General features: G+C 43.3%; 1 protein-coding gene across 1 annotated transcript in view; it reads right to left on the bottom strand.

The window, feature by feature from the left end:
• Positions 1–6: 6 nt before the first annotated feature.
• Positions 7–14,311, bottom strand: part of plcl1 (phospholipase C like 1) — an 83,707-nt gene continuing 69,402 nt past the window's right edge. Inside the window, exons 8-12 of the mRNA XM_023412518.2 lie at positions 8,445–8,807; positions 4,714–4,917; positions 2,357–2,432; positions 1,446–1,555; positions 7–217 (exon numbers count right to left, since the gene is read on the bottom strand). Of these exons, the coding sequence (XP_023268286.1) occupies positions 11–217; positions 1,446–1,555; positions 2,357–2,432; positions 4,714–4,917; positions 8,445–8,807 (960 nt within the window). The 3' untranslated portion in view covers positions 7–10. The remainder of the gene's footprint in view (positions 218–1,445; positions 1,556–2,356; positions 2,433–4,713; positions 4,918–8,444; positions 8,808–14,311) is intronic.

Below are 14,311 nucleotides of genomic sequence, written 5' to 3'. Positions count from 1 at the left end.
GGGTGGGATGTCAAATGCGTCCGTTGCCGTGTGTGCTGCTGCGGCGGACGGACAGCGGGTGGGAGGAGTAGTGCAGCTCGGCGGCGGAGAAGGCGGAGGACGAGGAGTTGGTGGACGAGGAGGAGGAGGTGAATCCACAGGCTTCACAGGCCAGAGCCAGCTGCCTCAGGGCATCCAGGGAGTCCATCTTAGCTCCCCGTAACAGGTCGCTCTGACCCTGCAGCCACAGAGACAAACATTCCTCTGATTCATGTGTGCACAGCAGTGAACTCCAAGTACAACAGAGGATAGAAATTCAGCTTTTAATTCAGTGTTACAGCCTGTTATTATCTGAGGCGTCTTGCTTTAGCGTGACACCTCCGGGGATGTGGCAGAAGAAAGGCAAAACTCTTTAGCAATTGATTAAAAGCTGCATTAATTGAGTTTTTTTGGCCACTCGGGGGCAGCAGAACATCAGTTTCTACACACTTGACAAATACAAGTCCAATACTCCCTCTCCTTTCAGCTCTGTTTTTGGCTTCCTCCAGCTTGTGATGGAAATAGCTGGTTATTTAGCTGCTAAATCCTCCACTATGTTGACCAGCTGGTCACTAACTTTGTCTTTCTATTGTTTTGTGCTGGAGAGACAGCGAACAGAATTTCTTCACCAAAAACAGCTTTCTGCTGCGGCGGGAAACGAGGCTGGTGAAAGCAGATTTACAGGCTGGAAAACCAGAACAATCAGGACTGAAGGAAGTGGAGGATTAACGTTTAGGTTTTTTTGCATTAGCTGTTCTCAAGTAAGTGTCAAACGTCACTTTTCTACATGTTACTTGACATAAACAATGATGTCACATAAACTGTGATGACATCAGTGACATTTGCGTAAAGTTCTGCATTAATTTATTCTTTTTTAAGGTCCCATCCAGTCTAAAGGTCTGTGTCCATGTGTAGTGTGATTATAGATCAGCTCTAGCTTCTATATTAATACTGTGAAAGTATCAAAGCATCAGTCCACAGAGAAATGCACACAGCCTGTATTCAGAAACTGAGCCTTAAAACCAGCCGTCAGGACTTCTGGAACTTTGTGATGTCACAACAAAGCAGTCACCAAGCCCCGCCCACCTGGACCCACCATCCAAACCTTGCAGGATTTGGTTTCTCTGAGTGTTTTTACCTGAAATCTGATATATTCTTATTGGATCACTCAGAAAACAGTCAGCCAATCAGAAGAGAGACTCAGAGCCTCCTCTCTTCTGATTGGCTCACTGACCTGTTTTTACTAGAGCTCCAGAGAGAAGCCTGAGAGAGGAGATGTGAAACTACACTGAGATGGTTTTTATATCTTCTTATGGATCAACACTTCAAATAAAATACAGAAGAAGAAGAAAATTTGCAGCCTGATTTATGAATTCTGATGAAGCAGAAGGAAGCTTTGATATCATTATGTTGTTGCCTTCCACTACCTTGAGGACAGTGATGTTCCAGGTGAAACTCTCCACAGCTTTGCTGAGCTTGCGTCCCTTCAGTCCCTCCTTCTCGCCGTGCCGAGAGAGGTCCTCGTGGAAGTCCATGCCTGCAGAGCACAAACAGGAGCGGCGCATCAGCTGACAGTGGTGGGTGGGAATCAATAATTCAAATTCATGCAAAATATAACTGTTCGCTTGGAATATTTTTGTGACTAACACACAATGTCCAGTGGCAAGTGTCAGCTGCATCTTTCTGGTGGTTATGTTGTGAGATAGTAGATTTACATATTAACACAAAACTAAAGTTCCATCCCTCGTGACATTTGCATTGTCAGTTAAAGGTCACGAGTTCTCTGAGGCAGTGAGTCTAAAAATACACTGGTATGGTTGTGTAGACGCCTGTCTTTTCACTGTAAACGCTCGCTGCACAGCTGTCACAGCTGCTGCATTACACCTGACACAGTTTAGAAAATCCAAATTATTAATGTAACACAGGGCTGCAGCGTGTTACGAGTGCAGAACAACATTTGAAGCAGATAAACTTGGTGGAGATGTTTTGGAAACGTGCATCTCAACGGATCCTCGTTTCCAAAAGCAGAAAAATGAGAGTGACGTTGGTTTTTTTGCGAATTAGAAATCCACACTAACAAACATCTGGGAGTGTCAGAATCTCCTGCAACTACTGTATATCCACTTGTAATGTTGTTTACTGACAGACCCGTTCTCCGTGGAGTCACCCTCATTAAGTTCAGCCGTTTGATGTTCAACTCAGACTTGCTCATTTGGTGATTTTTTTTTTTTTTAGGGTTTGGGTCGATCCTGAACTGCAGTTGTTTTATTCATGAGTGCTCATCAAAACTGTTTTCGTGTCAGCAACCGTCCAGCCGTTCATCCATCGCTCGCTGTACCTTCTCTCTGCACCTGGGCGATCCTCTCCTGAACGGCATCTGCGTTCTCGATCAGCTGTTTCTGGGCGGCGATCATCTGGACAGACGGGAACAAAATGTTTGTGTTTAACTTACGCAACATGAAACTTTATTTCAGCTGGTACAAGGAGTAATGATGTTTCCAAAAATATGACAGGTTGAAACTGAGGGAAATGCTGCCTCCATGAAATACATCACAGCTGAAACAAAAAGTCAATCAATCCAACACTTCGAGAGGAAACTGTTTGGATTATTGAGTATCCCAGCATCCACTGGGTGAGGTGGTGTACACCACTGACAATTTGCCAGTCTATCAATGACACATATATACATACAACCATTCACACTGAAGTATCGTGAACTTCTGTTTGTCACAGAGTTTATTTTCTGCAGTAAACCGAGGTCACGCTAACATCTGGGTTGGTCTACACGAGAGTAATAGAGTAACATTTGGTTAGCTTAGTTAGCTTAGTTAGCATTTAAGTGAAATCAAAAGGACAAGTGGGATCGGTTCAGATGCTCCGAGTTGGAAAGCAACACAAAGCACAAGGTTTGTTTTAAATCTGTGGAGAATGACGGAAGGCAGAAGGAAAAGGACAGAATACTGGCTGCAAGGCAGCAAAGGGAGGAGGATGAGTGTGTGATGACTAAGCCGTGTGTGTGTGTGTGTGTGTGTGTGTGTGTGTGTGTGTGTGTGTGTGTGTGTGTGTGTGTGTGCCCAGAAAGCCTGAAGAGTTGTGATGTACAACTGGAGATCGCGCCAACTGTGGCTCCATGACACTGACCTGCTGGGCGCACATTTGCAGGATTCCCACTCAGACATCGTCAGCTCCACTGACACACATAAACACACAGTGATGGTTAGAGGGGGCAAGAAGCACTCTGTGTGCCGAGGTGTGTGTAGGTGTAATGGCTGAGCAGCTGAAACAGGTGGGAGAGATTCGTCCTGATCTGATGCAAGAGGAGATCGAGTAGGAGGAGACGCAGCTGGCGGTCAGGGTGTGTGTTTGTGTGTGTGTGTGTGTGTGTGTGTGTGTGTGTGTGTGTGTGTGTGTGTGTGTGTGTGTGTTTGTGTGTGTGCACGCTCGGTGAGGAGAAGTGTGGGTGACTGTTTCACACATGTCACCTCAAAGTGTCTTTATGCATATTTAATGCTTCAGGACACTGTGATTGCATGTGTGTGTGTGTGTGTGTGTGTGTGTGTGTGTGTGTGTGTGTGTGTGTGTGTGTTTACACTCAGTAATGCAGCATGATGTATCAGAGAGCAAAAATAAAAACTTTGAAAAACTTACTGATGCAATAAATCTGTGACTAATCTAAAACTCAAACTTGAGAAAAAGCATCCGGCTCATGAGTAAACGAAGCTAATGAACAGTGGAGGAAGGATGCAAGTCATTGATATAAGTAAAAGCAGCACTGCCACGCCAGAAAAATGCCCCATCATCTGGCCAAAGCTAGCTTAAAAAAATACCTCAATGCTAACTGAGCAACATCTAAATCCCTCTATAAAACCTTGAAGACTTAAAACCACTCTGCTTTCGTAGATGGTCACTTCCTGCGCTGTTGCGTAGTTTAATGTGGCAACATAAGGTGGAGAGAGGTAGACGTATATAAGTAGGTAAGTAGCCTGCCTCAAAACTGTATTTGAGTAAATGTAATTTGTTTTAATTTCAAAGTAAACACAAAAAGATTGTTAGCCACTTTATGAGAGCTAATACGCAAATGTTAGCATGCTAACTTGCCAAGATAGCGAATACATGGCGAACAATAATGTGTAGAAACAATATAGTGAAGCTACAGCATGAGAACGTTAGCATGCAGATGTTAGCGTTTATGGTCTTTATGGTCATGGTTGTTAACATTAGGCTAATTATTGTTCTTACTGTCAACAAATCCCATTAAAAGACAGAAAAGGCTCATGGCTTTTCTAAAACTGCTGGAAATTGTAGTTTTTAGCAAACGCCACTGAAACAGGAGAAAACTGTGCATTTGTTGGGAACTGTTTTCAGAACGGCGTGCACACATTGATGTGTTTTTAATAGTTTCTGGACAACAGTGAAGCTCCGTGGCACAGATCATATCAGGCTTTGAGAATAAACAGACAATTCCTGTTAGTAGGATAAAACTCATTGTTGGTTTGTTGACAAAAACTTTCTCTAAAACTTTACACAAGACACGAATGAATACATTTGCTGAAGAAGAGCATTAATTCTTTACTTTTAGAGAGATTAGAGGGTCAGACTGTAGACTGTAGGAAACTTAATCTCTCAAAATACCAAAGCCAGAACTTGGTTTCTTATCAAGGAGGGGAAACAGAGGCTGCAGGTTTGTGCACTGACCGTGTCGTAGGCGGCGAGCAGTTTGCGTGTCGGCTCGGACAGGTTGACCAGAGCCTCCAGACACGGGTAGCCGTCCTTCAGCACCATACTGGCCCCCATGGTGCCCTCAGGGCTCTGCAGCCTGGTGGCCAGGCTCTGGATGCACTGCTTGAGTTTGGCCACCGTGGGGAGCCCACACTGCTCTTTGAAACTGGCGGTGGTGCTCTGGAAACAGTGTGAAAGCAAAAGACAGATGAGGAGAAAGAAGAGGAGAGGGGAAAATAGAATTAGATCAGATGTACAGTTCCGGCTGTAAGACTAAGCTGGGAAAGGTCAGAAAGGGGGACACACCCTTTAAACTCCTCACACACACACACACACACACACACACACACACACTCTTCCCCCCTCTTTTCCCCTGTCATCTGCTGTCTCTCTTGTGAATTAAATCAATATGGCAGTCATTGCTGCTTTTAATCCAGTGAAATCAGCCTTAGCTTAAGCGCATTTGGCAAAAGAGAAGACAATATGGCATAAATCTGGACTGGAAAAAAAAAATCATAGCGTTTAGAGTGTTTTTCAGCTGCAGCAGGTGTGTGTCAGGAAGCAGAACCGGGTTGGTTAGCAGATCTGACAGGGACAAAAAAAAATAAATAAAATAAGAGTCATGTGTTAATCTGCTGAAATGCCATTTTGGGTCACGTCATAATGAAGGTGAAAGATTTATTTCTGCACATTCAAGCACCAGAATAGAAAAACCTCTGCTGTCTGACTGGATGCTATTTGCCACCTGGCAGAGCCCCAGCTGGACTCGCGATTATCATGCCCCACCTGTGTGGAAGTGTGAGTGTGTGTGTGTGTGTGTGTGTGTGTGTGTGTGTGTGTGTGTGTGTGTGTGAGAGAAAGAGAGAGACATACAGTAATACAGGCATGATGTATAATAACTGACCGTGGCAGATGAGTCCACAGCTGGACTCATGGCAGAGAGACAGAGAGGAGGAGAGAGTTCATGTCGGAGGGAAAGGACAGTGAGATAGAAGCGGGCAGATTAAAAGCCGTTTGTGAATGAGCGAACAGCGTCTCTGTGTGTGTGTGTGTGTGTGTGTGTGTGTGTGTGTGTGTGTGTGTGTGTGTGTGTGTGTGTGTGTGTGAGTGTGTCTGACAGAGCTATCGGGAGGGATTGGTTCAGGGTTGGGTGATACGTGAGACGACAGGGATTTATCTCCTGACAGAGATTTTACTTTACGGTTTAAACTGAGGAGGCCATTCAGCCACTGTAGGATATTTAGCAGATGAATGAGCAGGGCGTCAGAGGAATTACAGGATTGTTGCATCAGAGTCATGGAATACCTTCAATTTTCCACTGACTGAATTCACCTTTTGGTGATTTAATCCAGTGGTTCCCGACCTGTTTGTGTGTGAACTCTTAATGTCTAGTGACCCCACGTTATGCAAGAAATAACACAGTATATTGTGCTTGAAGGATCATTACCAACCTTATCAAAGTGGTTTCCTACCTGATCTTATGTATTTAAATATTTCTATTTTAATATATTTAAATTCGTTTTTATTGTTTTTAAATGCTTTTTTAATTTTAATGTCATCTTAATGTTCTATTTTTAATGTATTTCCAATGCCTTTGTAAAGCAGTTTAAACTTATGTTTGCATAAGATCCACACACAGTATTTCACTAGAAAATAATTAAAGACTACAGAAAAGTCAAACATGAAGCAGAAGCAGAATCTACTACCTTGAAAATCATCTCGTGACCCTCTGTTGGGGTCACGACCTCGAGGTTAGGGACCACTGATTTGATCCATGAATTTACACTACATGGTCATAACTACATGGACAGTTACACTCATTGCACCTGTTGAACATTAATTGGGCATGAAATGATGCTATAACCTGTTGGGAGAAAGTGAGGCTAACTGTTTCCCCCCGCTTCCAGACTTTATGCTAAGCTAAGCTAAGCTAACCACGTCCTCATTCCAGCTCTATGCTTAACACTCAGTGGCATCGATCAGCTAATGCTCATCAAGATAGTGAATATATACAAAACTGTCAAACTATTAATCCAATCTGCAGCTGTAGCATCCTCGCTGCAGGACAAGAGCAGCGGCGACGCTAGGTGATAAGTTCTGTGGACCTGGGCTTTCTGCACACAGACACTGTCATCTTCACACAGGAAAAAGGCCAAGGGTGTCCACATACTTTTGGCTACACAGTGTATATTTATATCATGACATATAGGCCTACAGATATTCCGCAAAAGAGGAATCTATTCACATCGCCCACCCATACATGTTTGTATTCAGGGATAAGCTGGTGGGCGCCGTGTGACCAGGTTCTATTTTTGCTGTTTTTTTATAGATGCTTTATAATCCTCCTCCACTCTTCTTACTGACTCTTCCTTTGTCACTGCCTCTCTTCCTCCTCCTCCTCCTCCTCCCTCTCGCTCGCTTATTCAGCGGACAGAGGAGTCTTAGGTAGAGTCTGATTTCAGCGCTGTCATGTAAGCCACTCCAATAACCAGACATCTTATCACCACGGCCTAAAAATACAAAAGCTGAGTGACACCTGATCTGATGTGAGCATTTCCTTCAACCTGCCTGGAGGGAGTTTGCCACATAAGCCAATTAAACACAAAGTGTCACAGAGTGTTTGGTGGTTTTATTTTGGTGAATCTTAGAGGATCACTTCAAATAAAATAACAGAAAAGCAGATTCTCCCTCGTCTCTTGTGGTGCAGGGAGTTTAGGTTTTGAGATATCCTAAAGGTGAACTGAACTGTGTTTGTGCAGCTCGAGCACTGACAATGAAAAATTTAAATCTCTCTTAACATCTCCTTCCAGGAACAGTGTCCTGGTTACTCTGGATAATCCAAAATCCTCACGGAAAGTAAAATAAAACATCCTAAATGAAAACGGTGGAGAAGGTGGTCTGTGGATTATCCAGGACACTGGGCCGCTTCCCCCAGGGCCGGACGCATGAGGAGAAGGGGAGGGATTCATTATTGTGGTTGATGTTTTATTTTCCTGTCCATACAGAAAGCAAAGACCACGACACACACTATGTCTAAATACTCATTCAGAAATAAAAGTCCTACGTAAGTGTAATCAGGACAATTCCTTTTTCTTTTTCTTCTTTTTTTTGCCAGGATAATTTTTCTAAGTATTTCTTTTCATCTGTTTAAACAGCCCCCGAGAGGCAAGTGATTCTTTTTTCTGGGAGGAAAGAAAGAAAACAAAACTTGGAAAAATTATCCTGGCAAATAAAAAAAAGGCTTTCCAGGCTTCGGTAGGACAATAAACTTAAAGTACATAAAGTATTAAAAAGTAAAAGTACTAAATGCAGAGAGACGGTCCACACTTCAAAATTATTTCAAAATGAATTTGAATTTTTCAAAAAGAAAATCTGTGAAGCTGGAACCATTTCCGTCAATCATCTGATCAATTAATCTAATTGGCTCCACTTGTATAAACCCGTATGAGTAGTTTTAATCTCCTTATATGTTTTGTCTGCAAAAATCTAAACGTGGAAAGTCATTAGTGACTAAAAACTGTCAGACTACTGTCGCGGAGTGAGAAGTGAAATCCTCTGAACTGTGGTGAAGTAGAAATATAAAGTCTTATGAAAAGGAAACGTGTTTGTGGCCTGGCGGCTTTAAACCGCTGGGAGTTAGTGTTATTTTCACTGTTGATTTGTGCTTTAAGACTTATTTCATCACTGCAACCCATTTCCCATCTCACCTGAGCATCCTCCCGCAGGTCTGTCGCCTCCTTCAGGGGGGCGCTGGCCGGTTTGAAGCTCTCATCCACCACCTTGATGCCGGTGTGCCTCAGCGTGACGTACTCCCGCCCCCGCCTCCCCACCCTCCTCACCGACAGGCCTCGTCGCTGGGCCTTCCCGCCTCCTCGCCTGTTGGTGACCGCCACGTGGACGAACAGGCTGGTGTGGGGTAAGGGGTCTCCCGCCAGGCCCAGCAGGGGCACATTACGGTAGCCGGGCTGAAGGCACTCAAAGGCCACGCTGTACTGGCCGATGAAGTCGTCTCCGATGTAGTCGTCATCCAACACCACGAAGCGCAGCAAGGCCAGCTCCGGCATGTTCACCTGGACACGGGACAAAGGAGATGAGATCGACTCGTGCTGCTGCGCACCGGGACAACAACAAAACCCCGGCCAACGCACAGCGCTCACTGCAGCCGCCTCGGAAGACTGAGGTTTTTATACTGAATTATACTGAATATGATTCTGATCACACTTTCTCTTTCTCATCAGAAGCTGATTTTCTGTCACATCATGTTTGTAAAGAAGGAACAAGACACAACATGTTGAAAACAAACAGCTCTACTCATGTGATGCAGATTCAGGCTTTAAGATGAAATGAAATCTGTAAGTGAAAGAGCAAGAACCACTGAGCTGATGATCACGTGACGGTAAAAGCAGAGATTGTGAAACTTATCTAGAAATCCATAACAAATAAGATCGTGTCGTATGATTATAAGGCACTAAGAGGTGAGATTATTTTGTCAACTGCTGTTTCCTTTGGAGAGAAAAACCAGGCGGTAAACTGAAAAATGAAGACAACACTCGGAGTGTGGAAAACTGCAGTTCCTCTAATGGCCACTTGAGGCTGATCTGAATCCCCAAAGACTTCCATGTTAAAATGTCCAACTTTACTGCATTTGTTGTAACGACAAGAACATTGATCAGAGCACCTTTAAATTCCCTCCATGTTAACAGTTCAATTATCTGCACAGAATGCAACAAGGTTTACAGCTCGGCGGCTCAGCACCGCGCTGCTGAACACAACCTGCTTTCCGTCTTAATTACTTATTCCTTAGACAATCAAACCTGTTATTTACATCTCAGAATGCACAGCGCTAAACTGCATTCACTAGAATGAACGCAGCCCTGTTTGATTATCCAGGCATCTGAAAGTTTAATGTTTTGTCACCTGAGGAGGCGCCGATGCTCAGACGGCGTTTAAATGCGTGTCTACAGTATTCATCTGCTCTTGATTTAGAATCATTAAGTCAGCTGCTGTAAGGAGGGAGAAAAGATGCACTTCATTAAATGTTTACAACAGCGAAAGATGATCGATTAGTCACAATATTCAGCTGCGGAGTTCAAACAGCGATTCCTGGTTTTAGTGTCACTCACGGAGCCGTTCAGGCTCAGCATTAATGTTAATTACATGCTACAAAGAAAGAAGCGTCCTGCTGCTGCAGAGAGGACGTTTCAGATCACACCTTCAGAGAGCCGGACCTTCCCCTCGGCTAATAAGGCTGTAAACACCTGTACATGTCAGCACAGAGTGCACACACACACACACACACACACACACACACACACACACACACACAAATGCAGAGTAAGTGGGAGGCCGAATGAAGCTGGGAGTGTGTGTCTGCATATTCAGACAGTAAACAAATTACAATTTATCAGCTAATGTCTCTGTTTTTGTCTTCACAAAGCCCGACACACACATGCACACGCATAGATGCACGTGCACACACACATAGATGGACGTGCACACACACATAGATGCACGTGCACACACACATAGATGGATGTCTGTGTCCAGTTTATAGCAGAAAGCAACAACATCAATTTATCATTTCAAACGGAATGAAAATAAATTTGCCTCAAGCCAGTATATATATGTGTGCGTGTGTGTGTGTGTGTGTGTATGTGCGTGTGTGTGTGTGTGTGTGTGTCAGAAGGACATAAACTCCAGCAGCACAGTTGAGACATTGATTCCCTCCTGAATATTGAGATTACAGTTTGCATGTGTCTGAATCTGTCACATCTGTTTCATTTAGACGTCCGCTGTTATAAATGTTCTGAGGGAAACGAGGGGAAGGAAACTCTTTTTGTTCCACCCTGTGGTGAAAACATCACTTGTTGAAGGCGACAACAAAAACAACAGCAGGACAGGATTTATAATCATCAACCTCAGCGGCCGGATCCTCATTCAGGGACCGGCGCCTTCGAAGGACACGTCCTGCAGAGAGGACGCAGCGCGGCCTTCTCCTGGACTGAGGCGTTACGTTAGCTCACACACTGAAGGCTGCAGGTGCATGTACCCGTTTCATTAATGCTTCAGAGCAGCAGATTAGCAGCTGCATAACTAACCTAGCAGTTGTCACTATTACAAAGTTCCTGCCCACATGTTCAGGCTGTTTCGCTCCAGCACCAAAACCTGGTTTAGATTTTAGGTTCGACCGTGGGCCAGATCATTATGGGGTCAATGGTTTACAGGCACAGTGAAAACACATTACATAACAAGGAATCCAATAATATTATAGGCTATATAACAGGAAAACAATGAGTACTTTTATTTCCCATACTTAAGGTTTTTTTGACAACACTTCTGAACTTAAGAAGAATTTCGAATTCTGAACTTTTAATTTTTAAGTTACTGTAGAGCTGTTTTTACTAAAGTACTTTACCCTTCACAATAAGACGATCCTTATAAAGGATTTATAAATGGTTTATAATTAGGTTATTCATTTATAAATCATAAATAAACAAGTTATAACACAGTTTTCATACATTATTCAGGCTCACTATTTGGCGAGATCAAGTTAATACTTATTACTCATTAATCTTACTAAATATAGTTATAACTGGTAAAAGGAGCCTCAAAGTAACAGATTAATAAATGATCATGTGTTTTACACTTTGAAGTAAGGCTCCATGTTATTAGTTATGAATGTCAATAACTGATGAATACATGGTTGTAAAAATGAGATGAGGAAACGTGAAGGTGGAGGAGGGAGAATCAGAGGCGGTGGGACAAAGAATGGATGAGCAGTTCACCAGGTGAAGGAAGGTTCACACCTGTGTTACACCTGGATGATAAAGTCCTAAAGAAGAGACCAAGCATTTGAATGTTCATATCTGATCACCAGCTGTGATAACAGTGAGGACAGCTGCTCAGAGCATGCCGAGGTAAACAGGAAGAATCTGGTCACGTGATTTGATCATGTGATCTGCTGTAATTTGATCTGCCAGATGAAACGTTTTGACCATTAAGATGGAGACGCTGGTTCATCGTTAGTAACTGAACAAACACGTGATGAAGCAGCAGGAACAGACGCTGATGATGAACAGACATGAGGCTGAACAGTAGAGAGGAATGTGGGCTCACTATTTGGCAAGCAACAGGTCACTGCTGCCCTTTTTATCTAATGTGTTATAAACAGCTTATATATGATTTAGTTTTGACAAGCTAATTAATAACTAGTTATAAACCATTCATAAATCCCTTTTAAGGGTAGCCTTTTTGTGAAGATGTACCAATGCTTCTTTCACCATTGCGCCTGAACGCACCATTAAACAAGTGACAGGTCACTCTCGGGGCGGCGAAGAACACCTCGGACGCATCCTCAGAAATTTAAGGCCGAGGACGGCGCCGTCTCTCGGCTGCGTCCTCAGAGAACAGAACCCTGTCGACCTGTAAAGAGGTTTTTGGTCCTGAAGTGCAAAACCTGAAAGGAGGAGGCAGCTCCTGAACTGGGACACAGCCAGAGGGACTGCAGGTCTGACGCTGAGGTAGGAAATGGCATTTAGAAAAGATACGCTCCTGTTCATATAGGACTACCATACACTGTGCAGACACACTGAAGCTAGAGATATATTTTCTTATTATCAACAAATTATACAATAAAAAAGAATCATTTATCCGAGTAACAAGGTCTGTGTGATAGTTTACTCCTCTGTCGCTGTTGTTCAAAAACTATTAAAACATTGACTCAAAGATCAGCGATTAACACAGATCCTGTGGTTTATTTTTTAATCCCACACTCACCAACGCTCCAAATGTGAAAGCTGAAAATAGCTTCCACAAATGTACTCCTAAACACTACAGCTGTTTTAGCAGCTCGCTTAGCTTTTTGTTTTTTATTCTTTTTATTATCAAAACTCAATATTGGTGACCCGGTTTTAAAGATTTCAATCTTCAGTGACAGTACAGAAAAATGCCAGTGTTATGCTTCAACACGCACACGCACACACACACACACACACACACACCTTCAGTGACATGCAGGGCCACGTTAATGTCAGTGTTTCAATAATATGTGAGTGTGTTGTAGAAGAAGGCCGGTGATGGATGGAGGAGCAGAGAACATGTCACACTGACTGAACGAGGACTGGACTAAACCCCTTAGGCCTGGACTGCACTATTATAAAGAATATACTATACACCCCGTCTGTGTGTGTGTGTGTGTGTGTGTGTGTGTGTGTGTGTGTGTGTGTGTGTGTGTGTGTGTGTGTTAATGTGTCTCCACTCCCATGAGCTGTGAGTGAGTGTTGGGGAGAAAAGCTGAAGTTTCATGCATGGGCACGCCAGACAGACAGCTCCAGCAGACTGTGCATGTGTGTGCATGTGTGTGTGTGTGTGTGTGTGTGTGTGTGTGTGTGTGTGCATGTGTGTGTGTCATGACTCTGGTCTCTCTCTGCACTCTTTCTCAATTTTTCTGCAGCAGCCCTGTGGCAAAGCAGAGCAGCTCTGTGACAGTTAATTCAATTCTTCTTCCTCTTCTTCTTCTTCAGATGAGACAAAAAGGCACAGGACACTATCTCAGACTGAATCTCCCACATCCTAACATCTGGAATTGTTAGAGTCAAGTCATGATCTGGTATGATAAATGATGCTGTTTTCCTCTGGCTACAGATCATTTCTTATTTTACTGTGTGACCAAACAGTGAATGGATAAAATGAAATGAATGTTACGTAATACAAGCTTGCAAAAGAGAAAACATCTACATAAGCCCAGTTCAGACATTCACTCTTTATCCTAATCGCTCTTAATTTTCCAAAAAACCTCGGCTGATCATAAAAACACTTTAACTGATTTCAATATTTCTGGCTCAGGACAAAACAACATGTTTTTTAATGTTATGTGTTTGTGTTTTTTGGTTTGTTTAGTGTAACCTAGTTTGTTAAAGTTTGATGTGTGTGTATTATATTGTCCACTGGTTATTTATGTCATGTTACTGTTCAATAAAATAAAAAAATTACAAGAAAATTTACATTACCCACAATGCAACTTGACTGCTGACAGTTCAGTCAAAGACAGAAGGTGTGTTATGCTAGCATAGCAGCTAACCCCAGATCTTTTCCCCAGATTTCCTCTTTACTGTAGATGATCATCCATCATGTCTCTCAATCTGCTGTCACACCCACGTTACTGTGAACACACTCATGAGTGCAGACGGCTGAGGCAGCAGTTTTCACCAGGGCTTCGGAGGATAACTACATCCAGTGTGTGTGTGCATGCGTGTGTGTGTGTGCGTGCGTGTGTATGTCGAGGAAGTGTGTGCTGATGTGGCTTCCCAGCATTTGAGCTTGGTCACTGTGTCAGAGCCCGCAGGACAAATGATTAAGATTTATGAGCGCCTGCCTCAACAGGCCGATACAAACACTTAACCAAACAGCGTGACCTCGACTGAGCCTGAGTCTGATTGTGCGCCGCTGTATTTACACTCCTGTTTTTATTACATATGTGTTTCCTTATATGCGTGCACGGCCCTCCAGTTCTCCACTCAGCCTCAGGTTAAAATCCTCAAGGCTAATGAGAGTCCAGAGTTTTATTAAAGCTCCT

The sequence above is a fragment of the Seriola lalandi genome, unplaced genomic scaffold (genome assembly GCF_002814215.2).
Source record: "Seriola lalandi dorsalis isolate HSWRI2012SDOR001 ecotype SW California unplaced genomic scaffold, Sedor1 jcf7180002054482, whole genome shotgun sequence".
Lineage (NCBI taxonomy): Eukaryota > Metazoa > Chordata > Actinopteri > Carangiformes > Carangidae > Seriola > Seriola lalandi.
This window is presented reverse-complemented; position numbering and strand designations above follow the sequence as displayed.